General features: G+C 36.8%; 1 protein-coding gene across 1 annotated transcript in view; it reads left to right on the top strand.

Moving 5' to 3' along the window:
- The first annotated feature begins 310 nt into the window (after positions 1-310).
- Positions 311-15,410, top strand: part of SHOC1 (shortage in chiasmata 1) — a 90,122-nt gene continuing 75,022 nt past the window's right edge. Inside the window, exons 1-4 of the mRNA XM_044938467.2 lie at positions 311-392; positions 2,983-3,062; positions 5,477-5,600; positions 11,099-11,186. Coding sequence (XP_044794402.2) covers positions 3,018-3,062; positions 5,477-5,600; positions 11,099-11,186 — 257 coding nt within the window. The 5' untranslated portion in view covers positions 311-392; positions 2,983-3,017. The remainder of the gene's footprint in view (positions 393-2,982; positions 3,063-5,476; positions 5,601-11,098; positions 11,187-15,410) is intronic.

Below are 15,410 nucleotides of genomic sequence, written 5' to 3'. Positions count from 1 at the left end.
TTAAACAACTTGAGAATATACGTGAACCTTACCTCCTCTACCATTTGACATGGTGAAAGTGTGGTCTTTGTGCAAGGAAGTAAGGGGAGAAGTCTCCCGATGCCTGAGGCTGTGGGAGATTACTCACCAGTGTGTGATCTTAAGTAGTCTTGAGAATAATATTCCACTGTATATTTGTACACTATAAATATATAGTTGTTACTTGTCAATTCTGCTCAGTAAAGCTGGGTGGAAAAAATGTTGAAAAAACCTAACTTCTCTAACATTGTGCATAAGACCCTGACCTAATGATTTGCATGCATTTTCATTTTGGCCCAGTGACAGGAGGAAGCATTTTCATTTTGGCCTCTTGACAGGAGGAAGGACAGGAGAGATAAAATTTTTAGAAACAGGTAAGGAAAACTACTTCAGGAATTACTGCAATTCAAATGCTGAGTTTTTAAAATACTTTCTCTCTAACCATGATTTGCTTGTTTTCCCCCTTGTCTTGGATTTTAGAAGTAAGCCAGTTTCTCTCTCCCTATCCACCCACCACTATGAGATGGATACAGATATCTGTAATGCAGTGAAATACAGTTGATAGATGAAAGAAATTTTATAAATGTAATTGGCAACGGTTTTTTTTATTACTATGTGTCTAGCATGGACTTAAATGGTTAGCTTCAATACAACAGTAATTATTATTTAAGGTAGTTGATAGGAGTGATGAATCTGAAGTTGATGGAATATAGGCTTCATAAGAAAGGAACATTTAAGAAAAATGCCGACAATAACTTGAATGGATAAATTAGGTAGAGTTGTGATTCTTAACTTTTTCTGGTATCAGGCATAATCAGATAATTTTTTCTGAAAGTGCAGTATCAGGAAGTAGAAATTCTAGAATCCATATTTGCTTCAGCTATCAGTGATACAGTGTATGGAAAAGGTACAAAAATACAATGGTTGGAAATATTTCTAGAGAAGTAATCACCAGTTAGAAGATGCTATGTTAGCATTGTTTAGCTAAGTGCGAAAGAGGGCCCTGACACTCTGTATTCCTCACATTTGTTGATATCAGGATCTAACAATATTTAAAATATTCAGATAGTTTATGGGGTTTGTTTTCATTGGAGCACTTACTGTAATATCCAAAATGTCTTCTGACTCATTAGTGAAATGAAATGATTTTACTCTCTATTAAGAAGTCTGCTCTTAGGTTTTTAACCCAGTAGTTAAGTAGTTAAGGATGTTCACTTGATAATAACTGAAAATAGGAATAGTTTATAACCAATTAATATAGATGAGTCCTGGTGAGCACTTTTACCATTTGGAAATAGGTAAACCTCAGACAAATTGATAATGATAATTTATTATATTGATAATATAATATAATTATAATTATATAATTTATTATATTAAATTAATAATTTTATATTGATAAAAAGATATCAAACAGAATGATAATGAAACCAAGCCAAGACCATTTGAATTAAAATATATGTTTCATTCACTGAAAGCTTATTGACAAAATACTAGTGTATGAAAACTAGTTTATATCTGAATTCCCTACAATATTTTAAATGATTGATCAAAATGCTAAGAACTTTCTGATAAACTGGACTATGTCTTAGAGTAAACTTTCTAAGCTCTAATTCCTCTGATTCTTGAAACTTCTGGGACTTATTCAGCTTTCAAAAGTTTACTTATTGGGACTATCTAGGACTAATGGATGTACTATTACTATTACTATTATGTATCAATTCAGTTTAGTCGCTCGGTTGTGTCCAACTCTTTGTGGCCCCATGGACTGTAGCATGCCAGGCTTCCCTGTCCATCACCAACTCCTGGAGTTTACTCAAACTCATGTCCATTGAGTCGGTGATGCCATCCAACCATCTCATCCTCTGTCATCCCCTTCTCCTCCCACCTTCAATCTTTCCCAGTATCAGGGTCTTTTCAAATGAGTCAGTTTTTCGCATCAGGTGGCCAAAGTATTGGAGCTTCAGCATCAGTCCTTCCAATGAATATTCAGGACTGATTTCCTTTTTTTAGAATTGACTGGTGTATCCATCCCAAACTATTAGATAGTTTAATAGTTTAACTGTTAACTGGTTTATCCATTCTAAGCTATTAAATAGTTTATCCATCCTAAACTATTATGTATATGATGGATAAACAACAAGGTCTTACTATATAGCACAGAGAACTATATTCAATATCCTGGGATAAACCATACTAGAAAAGAAAAGAAAAAAATTTTACTTCATTAGGTGAATTTTTTGATTTACTAATAATGACCCAATGACCTAAAAATAATATACTATAGTTGCTTTATTCCATATGAACTAACTAAAAGGGAACTTAACTTAAGGCTGTTTATTTTCTTGGGACTTCCCTGGTGGTTCAGATGGTAAAGCATCTGCCTACAATGCGGGAGACCTGGGGTTGATCCCTGGGTCAGGAATATCCCCTGGAAAAGGAAATGGCAACCCACTCCAGTATTCTTGCCTGGAAAATCCCATGGATGAGATGAGAGCCTGGTAGGCTACAGTCCATGGGGTCACAATGAGTTGGACACAACTGAATGATTTCACTTTATATTTTCCTAGAGAGTGGAATTTTCCAAATTCTACTCCACTGCTTCAGCACAGTTTTGCCCTTGGTTCACTTAAGAAATATGATTATCATGAGAAAATCACTCTATTAGTCTTGTGAACCTCAGCCTCTTTTGCAACAAAATGATGATATTAAATATATTGCAATTCACCAACTAGGATTGTATGGATAAAATAATATGAAAAATATATGAATAATTTTATACCAATGTATATATTATTTTCATATTAGATTTAAATCATAGTAATGTTATTTTCATAGTTAAATTTTTATCATTCAAAGCCTTTTTAAAAAATGAATGAGCCAATGTTTTGTGACTAAGAATGGTTTTCTGCTCCTAGCTTTGCTATTCTACCAAATATTTATTTTTAATTTTTATATTTCCAGATGTGAAATTTGTACTGCTTCCAAAGAAAGAAGATATGTTTCCAGCATTCAAATATTGTGCAATAGATTATTTGAATGAGGTAGAATATTATTAGATCATGACCTGATTACTAAGAATTATGATATGAAAGTATTATCTACATGCACTATATATTATGATTACTTTTTAGTAGCCCTTAGAGTAATCCTTAGTCCTACTTTGAAATGCACTAAAAACTACTTTCCAGTTTTAATATACCTTAAAAATACTATTTGGGGAGGAAATTGTTGCCAATTTAATGTGAAATTGAGGCTGTCAATGGGAAAAAAGTGGAAACTGTTAGCAAGTTTGGGCTGCTTTTATGGATGACCTTGAGTGATTTTTCTCAGCAGGAATGGGGAAAAAACAATTCCAGTTATCTCTATGATGAAATGACTGTAACAGTATTTATTAGTCCCTTACTATTTTGATTAATTATATCATTTAATCACTTACTCTTTTGATGGATTATGTCATTTTGATGATCATAACTACTCCATGAGGAAGATACTATTATTACACAGGTTTTACAGTTTTACAAGTTAGAAAAATGATGTCTAGAGAAGTTAAATACCTTGTACAAAGCTAAAATTCAAACCAGGTACATTGTTAAGAAACTAATTAGAATAATTGTCACACACCAGTTCATAGTTCTTACCATCTTATTATTCCATCATAACAGGGAGGCAAATGTATCATTGCAAGGGAGGCATATGTACCACATATGTGGTAGGGAATCAGAGGTCATTGTTACACAGATATATTTTTGAATGTATTATCCACTTGAAAAATTAGTCTATACTCAAACTTCCTCAGACTTTTATCCTTGTCCATGATATCTTAGTTTCCCACTGGTGTACCACACCCCCATGATACAGTACAAATATACTAATCAATGGCAAATCTTGCAAAAGATACAGGGCTTTGTAAAGTTCATGAAAACAGTGTTGAAGAATCACTCAAATAACAGGTAAAGCTATTTTCAGATGAAAATCTTACAAAATTAGATCAGATAACAGGTAAGACAAGGAGAAAGGTTTGAATATCAAAGGAGTCAGAGATGCCTTGGGGAATTTTGATTAAATCCTCAAATATTTTCTAGAAATACCTTCTTTATGATCACAGGTGAAGTAATGACTAGTATCACGCATATCATCATATAATGCAGTTTTGAGGGAAATTATCACAAAGTAGTTATAAGCTAAATACAAACAAAATTTAATTAAAATAAATTTTAATTTTTATGACTTTATTTTGTTTTTTAGGTAATGTTCCATTTGACTATGAACCTTTGACTTTTGACTATGAAACTTTTGTCCTCATTTTTTATGAATTACTTAACTCATCTTTTCTTTATACTATTTATTCTTAGATAATGAGGGCCTCTTATTTAATATGTTATTAAGCCTTCAGCAAACATAAAACTCTTGGGAAATAATGAAAGAAACTATCATTTGTCCAAATACATAGATAATGAATTCTGTGACAGGTTGGGAGTCACTGAGAAAATTTGCTTAAGATGAGCCTTGAAAGGTGAATAGAATTTTGACAGCTAGAGAAGAGTAGCAGGGCACTTTTCAGAGGCATCTTGTTGATGAGGAAGTGACCACTAAATGTTAAGAGGGTAGTGATTGCTCTATTTAAAGACTACAGTTAGTATTAAAGAGTAATGGGAAATAAAGCTGGAAAGTAAAGGCAGAACCAAGCACAGAGAATTTTTATTTACATGCTTACTTAACTGATTTAACATCCTTTTAAATTTTAATTATTAGATTTTTTAAAATTTAGTAACATGTTTGCTGGATGTCACAAGTGAAACAGTGCAAAGATGTAGAAAACAAAAGTTAAGATAGCCATATTATATTAAAAGTGAAAAACAGCACTTTGCTAAATGGTGTATAAATGATATGATCCCATTTTTTTTAATCAAACACACATAGACAATTTAGCCTAATCTAGAAAATGAAGTATGTAGGAAAATATACCAGACTTATTGATATCCCTAGGGACCATGCGGAGAAGGCAATGGCACTCCACTCCAGTACTCTTGCCTGGAAAATCCCATGGACAGAGGAGCCTGGTAGGCTGCAGTCCATGGGGTCACTAAGAGTCGGACACGACTGAGCAACTTCACTTTCACTTTTCACTTTCATGCATTGGAGAAGGAAATGGCAACCCACTCCAGTGTTCTTGCCTGGAGAATCCCAGGGACGGGGGAGCCTGGTGGGCTGCCGTCTATGGGGTCGCACAGAGTTGGACACGACTGAAGTGACCTAGCAGCAGCAGCAGCAGCAGGGACCATGACTTTCTCAGTTATGTGGTTATGTGTTAGATATTTTATAGTGAACATGTATTACCTTTAAATGAAAATAATATAAATTTGAAACAATAGAGAATTTTAATATTCTGGAATATGACAGATAAATATTTTAAATTCAATATATACTAAAAGATTTCATAATCTTTCTTATACAGAGTGTAGTTAGAAAGAAGTTGTGGAGAGATACTTTATTGCTTCGGATCCCTTCATGTTTATATCAAGATGACAATTATCCTGCAAGTGTTATTGATAATAAGTTTAGGAGGCCATGGACAAGAGGTATATTTTATTTGTATTTTTTTTAATTTATTTTTAAAAGTATTTCAGAGTTTAGCATAATAAATTATTAAGAAAATTCACTGTTTTCTCATTATATAAAAATATATTCATATCAGACTTCCAAGAAATTTATAAATTAATATTTTTATGTGACAAAGTATTTAGGTGACAAAGTTAATATTTTTACGTGACAAAGAGTTTAGGTGACAGAGTAAGGAATTGGAAAGCTTATACTAGATATTAATAAAACAAAAGATGTGTAAATGATGAAGTCTTAAAATATTCTGACATTCTACTATTTGTATTACAGTAGGATCTTTCCCAACTGTATGAAGGCTACTCTAAGTTGTAATGATACACTGACTATAAAACTATTTTTTAAATGAATATGTACTAAGTATCATCTTTTGCTTTGGAAAGTGTCAAGTAAGATGAGAATAGAATTGACCATTAGCTTAATTAAATGTAGATCGATAACCTTGATAGAAGTGGTTTCCCTGGAATATTATGTATGAAAACCTGATCGGAGTATTTTGAGAAGAGAATGCCCAGTGGGATGTGAGATGGTGGACATAGTGAGCTCTTTTGAAGATTTTTGCTATGACAGTACATAGAAAAATGGAGGTGCACTAGCTGAAGGGAGAAATGAGTTAAAGAGAATTTTTTTTTAAGATGTGACATTAAAAATATATATATGAATGATAAGGAAAGAGACTATGAAATGTTTGTTTGCCAAAGGAAATAATCTTGGTAAAAAGAGAGAAAATGATGATGCAGGAAAGAAAAAAGATAACTCAGTAAAAGAGAGTAGAACCAAGAGCACAATTGGAGGAGTTGGTGTTAGAAGCCAGGATGGTTCCTCTACTGTGATAGAGAGGAAGGCAAAGTTTGTAGGTACTTATGCCAGTTAGCATATTCAAAAGCAGAGACATTACTTTGCCAACAAAGGTTCATCTAGTCAAGGCTATGGTTTTCCCTGTGGTCATGTATGGATGTGAGAGTTGGACTGTGAAGAAGGCTGAGCGCTGAAGAATTGATGCTTTTGAACTGTGGTGTTGGAGAAGACTCTTGAGAGTCCCTTGGACTGCAAGGAGATCCAACCAGTCCATTCTGAAGGAGATCAGCCCTGGGATTTGTTTGGAAGGAATGATGCTAAAGCTGAAACTCCAGTACTTTGGCCACCTCATGTGAAGAGTTGACTCATTGGAAAAGACTCTGATGCTGGGAGGGATTGGGGGCAGGAGGAGAAGGGGATGACAGAGGATGAGATGGCTGGATGGCATCACTGACTTGATGGACGTGAGTCTGGGTGAACTCCGGGAGTTGGTGACAGACAGGGAGGCCTGGCGTGCTGTGATTCATGGAGTTGCAAAGAGTCGGACACGACTGAGCGACTGAACTGAACTGAACTGATACCAGTTAGATGTTAGAATTGGTAGTGGAAGATAAGGGTTTTTCTTCTCTATTTATATTAATTTTCTGACAGAGAGTGGGTAGGGGGATGAGTATCAAAAATTTGAAGGGAGGTGTCAAATGTCTTGAAGAATGAGAAAATCCTTTTTATTAAAAGGATATTAAGATGAATTACTATTATCATCTGTCAAAGTTGGATGCCCATTTAAAATTTATGGTCATAATTTGAAGTGAGCTCATTCAGAATGGCTGGGTGAATTTTTTTTCCAAATAATCTTTAATTGTTCTAGTGTACATCTACGCATATGAGTTCCTGGTGGAGCAGATGGTAAAGAATCCTCCTGCAATGCAGGAGACCCAGGTTGAATCCCTGTGTTGGGAAGATCCCCTGGAGAAGGGAATGGCCACCCACTCCAGTATTCTTGCCTGGAGAATTTAATGGACAGCCTGGCGGGCTACCCTCCATGGGGTCACAAAGAGCCAGACACGACAGAACGACTAACATTTTCACTTTTAGTGTGCCTATACAAAGTGAAGACTAGGGGTTTTCTAAGTTGGTATAAGGGAAAGAGAGGCAAGGGACTTGACTCTTTGTAAGAGAGTGATTATGAGGCTGTGGAAACTAAACTGTACAAGAAAGGAAATGAGGATATGAGGGAGGATGAATATTGTAAAAATGATAGGGTCAGTGGACTGAAGGTCTCGATCAGGTTGGAAACAAGATCACCAGTAGGGCGTGCTTGGGTGCGTGCTAAGTCGCTTCAGTCATGTCTGACTCTTTGCAATCCTATATACTGTAGCCTGCCAGGCTCTTCTGTCCATGGAATTTTCCAGGCAAGAATACTGGAGTGGGTTGCCATGCCCTCTCCAAGGGATCTTCCTGACCCAGGGATCGAACTCGCATCTCTTATGTCTCCTGCAACGACGGGCAGATTTTTACCACTAGCACCACCTGGAAAGCCCCATCAAGAGTAGTAGTTTTCATCAAACTGCTTCTCTTAAAGTACAGAAGGGAAAATGAATTAATTATTTCTCTTATTTCTTTTCCTTTTCTTCTTTTTAAAAATCATAATAACAGCCAAGATTTATTGGGCAGTTATACCATATCAGGCACCATTCTAAGCAATTTACATGTCTTAGCACATTTAATCTTTACAACACTATGAAAATGTCATTATTATTCCTAATTTGCAGATAAAGAAACTGAGTTAGAAAGAGGTTAAGAGATTTACACAAGATCATACAGTTAGTAAGTAGCAGTGTATGTATTAAAATCTAGTTAGGGTGATTCCAGACCTGTATTCTTCTTTTTTTTTTTTTTCAGACCTGTATTCTTAACCACTAAACTTTTACATTTTTCCGTGAAGCACAGACTCAAATGTTCAGTGATTTGTTCAAGGTAACAAAACTAGTAAGAACCAACACTTAGGTAGAATACAAGTCCTTTGCCTCTTCACTGAGTTGCTTTTGCTGACACAAGCATCTGACATGGTCCCTCTCCTTAAGGAACTGAGGGTCTATTTTGGGAGACAAGCTATAATAAACATAAAAATTTAAAATATGACTGTATATGATTAAGTACTGAAGTGTGTGCTACTGACAATATTATGGCCCTTCAAGGGGAGTGTATCAAAGTGAGCTGGTTTTATGACGAGTCACATGAGCTGTGGAACAGGATTGTCTGGGATGGTAGTGCTGTATAAGCAAAAGAAAGGCTATAAAAATGAAGATATTATGTTCAGGTAATATTGTTCCATGATTGACAGGGTTGTCTGGTTGTTTTTTTTTTTTTTTTTTTTTGGTGGGGGCTGTAAAAATCTGAATGATTATTTAAGTATTTGGAATCTGGTATAACTTTGAATTGATCTCTAGTCTTTCCCATTCTGTTGTTTTCCTCTATTTCTTTGCATTGATCACTGAAGAAGACTTTCTTATCTCTCCTTGCTATTCTTTGGAACTCTGCATTCAGATGGGTGTATCTTTCCTTTTCTTCTTTGTCTTTAGCTTCTGTTCTTTTCTCAGCTCTTTGTAAGGCCTCCTCAAGACAATCATTTTGCCTTTTTGCATTTCTTTTTCTTGGGAATGGTCTTGATCACTGCCTTCCGTACAATGTCACAAACCTCCGTCCATAGGTCTTCCGGCACTTTGACTCTGTCTATCGAATCTAATCCCTTGAATCTATTTGTCACTTCCACTGTATAATTGTAAGGGGTTTGATTTAGGTCATACCTGAATGGTCTAGTGGTTTTCCCTACTTTCTTCAATTCAAGTCTGAATTTTGCAATAGGGAGTTCATGATCTGAGCCATAGTCAGTTCCCTGTCTTGTTTTTGCTGACTATATACAGCTATTAAGAAGAGATGACAAGAATACACAGAAGAACTATACACAAATATCTTACCAACCCAGATAATCATGATGCTGTGATCATCTACCTACAGCCAGACATCCTGGAGTGAAAAGTCAAGTGGGCCTTAGGAAGCATCACTACAAGCAAAGCTAGTGGAGGTGATGGAATTCCAGTTGAGCTATTTCAAACCTAAATGATGATGCTGTGTGAAAGTGCTGCCCTCAATGTGCTAGCAAATTTGGAAAACTCAGCAGTGGCCACAGGACTGGAAAATGTCAGTTTTTATTCCAATCCCAAAGAAAGGAAATGCCAAAGAATGTTCCAACTACCACACAATTGCACTCATCTCACACTCTAGCAAAGTAATTGTTCAAAATTCTCCAAGCCAGGCTTTAGCAATACGTGAACCATGAACTTCCAGATGTTCAAGCTGGATGTAGAAAGGGCAGAGGAACCAGGGATCAAATTGCAAACATTCGTTGGATCATTGCAAAAGCAAGAGAGTTCCAGAAAAACATCTACTTCTGCTTTATTGACTATGCCAAAGCCTTTGACTGTGTGGATCACAACAAACTGTGGAAAATTCTTAAAGAGAAGGAAATAACAGACCACTTTACCAGCCTTCTGAGAAATCTGTATGCAGGTGAAGAAGCAACAATTAGAACTGGACATGCAACAACAGACTGGTTCCATATTGGAAAATGAGTATGTCAAGGCTGTATATTATCATCCTGTTTATTTAACTTATATGCAAAGTACATTATGTGAAATGCTGGGCTGGAAGAAGCACAAGCTGGAATCAAGATTGCTGGGAGAAATATCAATAACCTCAGATATGCAGATGACACCATCTTTATGGCAGAAAGCGAAGAAGAATTAAAGAGCTTCTTGATGAAAGTGAAAGAGGAGAGTGAAAAAGCTGGCTTAAAACTCAACATTCAAAAAAGGAAGATCATGGTATCTGGTCCCATCATTTCATGGCAAATAGATGGGGAAACAATGGAAATAGTGACAGACTTTACTTTCTTGGGCTCCAAAATCACTGCAGATGGTGACTGCAGCCATGAAATCAAAAGATGCTTGCTCCTTGGAAGAAAGCTAAGACAAACCTAGACAGCGTATTAAACAGCAGAGACATTGCTTTGCTGACAATGGTGCATCAAGCCAAAGCTATGGTTTTTCCATGGTCATGTATGGATGTGAGAGTTGGACCATAAAGAAAGCTGAGTGCCAAAGAATTGATGCTTTTGAACTGTGGTGTTGGAGAAGACTCTTGAGAGTCCCTTGGACTGCAAGGAGATCCAACCAGTCAATCCTAAAGAAAATCAGTCCTGAATATTCATTGGAAGGACTGATGCTGAAGCTGAAGCTCTAATACTTTGGCCACCTGATGCAAAGAACTGGCTCATTTGAAAAGACCCTGATGCTGGGAAAGATTGAAGGCAAGAGGAGAAGGGGATGACAGAGGATGAGATGGTTGGATGGCATCACCAGCTCGATGGACTTGAGTTTGAGCAAGCTCTGGGAGTTGATGATGGACAGGGAGGCCTGGTGTGCTGCAGTCCATGGGGCCACATAAAGTCAGACATGACAGAGCAACTGAACTGATAACTTTGAAAAAATTACATTTGTGAACAAATAAAGATAATACCGTAATGTAAAAGGTGAATGTTTGGCTTCCCTGTGTTGTATAAAAGAAAATTCCAGAAGCTAATGTTTACCATTCTCCTTTCTAGTTTCAGCTGTTTCAATTTGGGGAGAGACAGATATCTCAGTCTTGGATCAATGGAAAGCAAGTCTCACTGTGGATGATTTCCTTGAGAAGTATGTGTCCTTAACCCCAAATTTCCCCTTTACATCTAGAAGATGAATAGTAAGTTCCTCAGTTATCTAAGAGAAAAGATCCTTTCATTTGTATCCTCACAAGTTTTCTTCTTTTATCCAAAAAAAAAAGTCCTAGTCTGAACCACAAAGAAGAGTTTAATCAAAGTTATTTACAACCTCTTTTTTTAACCTTTCCCTCATTTATCACATATTAACAGTTTTCTGTGCATTTGTTTTGCAAGAGACAGAAATAAAACCAACTTGCTATTATGCTTTTAACAGTAAGTGAAATTTTGGTAGAAAGTATCTATAGAAAATCCTTTATATTAAAATCAGTCTTTTTATCCTTGTAGTATAAATGCAGACTTAAGGCTATTTTCTAACATACTTTGTCAAAACGTTATTTATTAGTAGTCTAGTCATTCGTCAAATATTTATCAGATACCATGTTGTGTGCTGGATACAGGATAAAAAAAATTAGATACAGTCTCTACTCTCAAAGAACGTAAGAAAATAGAGAATAAGAAATTTATAAATAAATAATACAATAGAATGTGGGAGGTACAATGACAGAGATAGGTACGCAGAGCATAATATGAGGAAGAACATCTAACCCATTCTATGTTGTTCAGGTAGACACAAAATAGAGATTTTAGTGCAAATGTAAATAATTTACTCTGTTCCATCACTTCATGCAAAGAGTTCTCATCAGACCCAAAGGATTTACTTAGTTTTCAGATTTTCAAGTTTTAGTAATTTGTTTTCCTTAGTTACATTTGAAAGAAACAAATGACCAACTTAAATGTGTCTAGGCACTAAGAGAAGCCCAATGTACTATTTCTGTCATCTAGGAATTTAAAATCAGATTAGGAAGATAATACATGAACAGAAAAAATTGACAATGTTAAGAACTAAATGATAATATAAAATGACCCTCAAAAGTTCTATCACAAGGTATAAGGTCAATGCAAAGTATCTATCACAGGACTAAACTCTAGAGCAGGGAGGACGCAAAAAGGTGTAGTGGAAAGAGCTTTGCAGTACAAACTAAAAGATGTGGATTGTAACTCTTCATTTGAAAAGTTAAGTACTAACTAGTCACATTTTCTCTCTCTGACCCTCACTTTTTGTTTATTTTTGGCTGTACTGGGTCTTTGTTACCAGTAAGCATTCTCTAGTTACTGAGAGCAGGGGCTACTCTTTGTTGAGATTCGTGGGCTTCTCCTTACCATGACTTTTCTTCTTGCAAACCACAGGTTCTAGAGCCTTGGCTCAGTAGTGTGGCACATAGGCTTAGTTGCTCTGTGGCACGTGGAATCTTCATGGACCAGGGATGGAACCTAAGTCCCCTGCACTGGCAGGTGGATTCTTAACTGCTAGACTACCAGGGAAGTCCCTGACCCTCACTTTCTGATTCAGTATAAAGATGAAGGGGTCAGTGCTTCTCAAACTTTAATTTACATATGAATCACCTGAGGATCCTGTTAAAAATGAAGATTCTGATTCAGTCAGTCTGTGTTGGGGCCTGAGATTCTACATGTCTAATACGCTCCTAAGTGTGCTGATGCTACTGGTCCAAGAACCTCGTTTGAGTCACAAGATACAAGATAATCTCCAAAATCTCTCTTTTCCCTATGAGTTAGATTGGTAGAGCTGTGCATTTATAAGCAGGAGAGATCAACTTCATAAAGAAGTGGGAATTGAGCTTGTGTTGGACAAAGGAGAAACTAACTTGAAAGAAAGCATTTCAAAGGAAACAGTACATCTGAAGATACAGAGGCAAGAACGTGCAATAAGTAATGATCAGGCTACTTTGGCACACACAAAAGATTCTTGTATGAGAGAAATTTGAGGCCCTGAAGGAATGGGCACCCTATCATGTCTGACCCTCCATTCATTTTATAGTACCTTCAAGATAGAACCCGTGGCAAAGAAGATGGAATCTGTGGCACCACCTAGGATAAAATTCACATTTCTCTGCCTCCCTATAGCCAAATAGCCATATGACTAAGCTCTTCCCAAAGCATATAAGCAAAAGGGACTTACGCAGTTTCTGGAGAATGGCTTAAAAGCGTGTTTTTCTCCTTCACATTTTCTCCATCCTGATGTTAGAATGCAGATGTTGGCTGCAGCAACCACCTTGGAGTATACATGACAGGGACTAAGTCTAGGAATGGCAGAGTCGAACAAAAGGAGTCTCAGTCCCTCATGAATTGTGAAACCACCTTACTAGCCAAGACCTTTCACCATCCTTGTGTGTGTGTTAGCCATCATTAGTTTCAAGTTTGTCTCATGAAGTAAAATTTAATTTTTAATGAACTTTATTTTTTAGAGCAGTTTTTGGTTCAGAGCAAAACTGAGCAGAAGGTTTAGCAGGCTTTCCCAAATTGAAATTTAATTTTAAATTCAGGAGCTTTGTTACCTAATGGAAATTAAGATCCCATAGGTTAAGAGTTTAGTCCTATGAAACTGCCCCTGCACCCTACACTTCAGAGGCCATTTGCAAGGTTATCACCTGTGCTTCTGACTGACCAGCTATAGATCAGAGATTCCAACAACCCCCTCTTTGTGTTCAATCAACTTGCTGGATTCATAGACTCCAGCAACTGTGAATTCTAGACTTTTAGAATTCACAGGAATATTTTACTTACTGAATTACTGGTTTACTATAAAAGGGTATAACTCAGAAACAGTCAGACGGAAGAGACAGATAGGGCAAGGTATGGGGAAAGGTCATGTAACTTCCGTGTTCTCTCCCATCACCCTACTTTCCCAGAACCTCCATGTGTTCACCAACAAGGACGTTTTCTTAACCCAGTTCTTCTGTGTTTTTACGAAGGCTTCATTACATGGGCAGGATTGATTACATGGTTGGTTACTGGCAGTTGATTCAACTTCCAGTCCCTCTCCCCTTCCTGGAGGTCAGAGGAGTGGAACTGAAAGTTGCAATCTTCTAATCACATGGTTGGTTCTCCTGGCAACCAATCACCATCCTTAGGTGCTTCCCAAAAGTTACCATATTAACATAACAAAAGTCAACTTTAGCACTTAAGAAAGTCCAATGACCTTAGGAGCTTTGTGCAAGAAATGGATATGAATAGCAAACATATATCTCTTATTATAAATCACAATATCACACATATATATGTAATCCTTTGTGACCAGCCTCTTTTACTTGGCATAATGTTTTTAAGATTCATCCCTGGGTCAGGAAGATCCCCTGGAGAAAGAAATGGCTATCCACTTCAGTATTCTTAATTGGAGAATTCCATGAACAAAGGAGCCTGGAGGGCTACAGTCTATGGGGTTTCAAAGAGACATGACTGAGTGACTAACACTTTTTTATTTTGTAGCATGTATCAGCACTTCATTTTTTATGATCAAATAATATTCCATTGTATGAATATACCACATTTTATTTATCCATTCATCAGTCGATGGACATTTGTTTCCACTTTTTGGCTCTTATGAGTAATGCTGCTATAAACAATTGTTGTTTTTTGGTAAGTATGTCCAACTCTGCAACCCTGTGAACTGCAACATGCCAGGCTTTCCTGTCCTTCACTATCTCCCAGAGTTTGCTCAAACTCATGTCTACTGAGTCGGTGATGCCATCCAATCATCTCATCCTCTGTTGCTTCCTTCTCCTGCTCTCACTCTTTCCCAGCATCAGGGTCTTTTCCAATGAGTCGGCTCTTTGCATTAGGTGGCCAAAGTATTGGAGCTTCAGCTTCAGCATCAGCCTTTTCAATGAATATTCAGAGTTGATTTCCTTTAGGATTGACAATCTCCTTCCTGTCCAATAAGCTCTCAAGAATCTTCTCCAGCACCACAATTCAAAAGCATCACTTCTTTGGTGCTCAGCCTTCTTTATGGTCCAACTCTCATCCATACATGACTACTGGAAAAACCATAGCTTTGCAAGCAGATTCTTTACTGTCTGAGTCACCAGGGAAGCCCCATAAACAGGTGTGGACAAGTTTTTATGCAGATATAGGATTTTATCTCTCTAGTAGTTAAATTGCTAGATCTTATGGAACTGATGGTAACTTTGTAAATACTTCTTTTCCATGCAGATGTACCATTTTATATTCCCACTCAGTTCAGTTCAGTCGCTCAGTCATGTCTGACTCTTTGCAACCCCATGAATCAAAACATGCCAGGCCTCCCTGTCCATCACCAGCTCCCGGAATTCACTCAAACTCATGTCCATGGAGTCGGTGA

Source organism: Bubalus bubalis, chromosome 3, assembly GCF_019923935.1.
Source record: "Bubalus bubalis isolate 160015118507 breed Murrah chromosome 3, NDDB_SH_1, whole genome shotgun sequence".
Classification (NCBI taxonomy): Eukaryota; Metazoa; Chordata; class Mammalia; order Artiodactyla; family Bovidae; genus Bubalus; species Bubalus bubalis.
The sequence above is the reverse complement of the archived record's forward strand: the minus strand, read 5'-3'. Positions and strand labels throughout refer to the sequence as shown.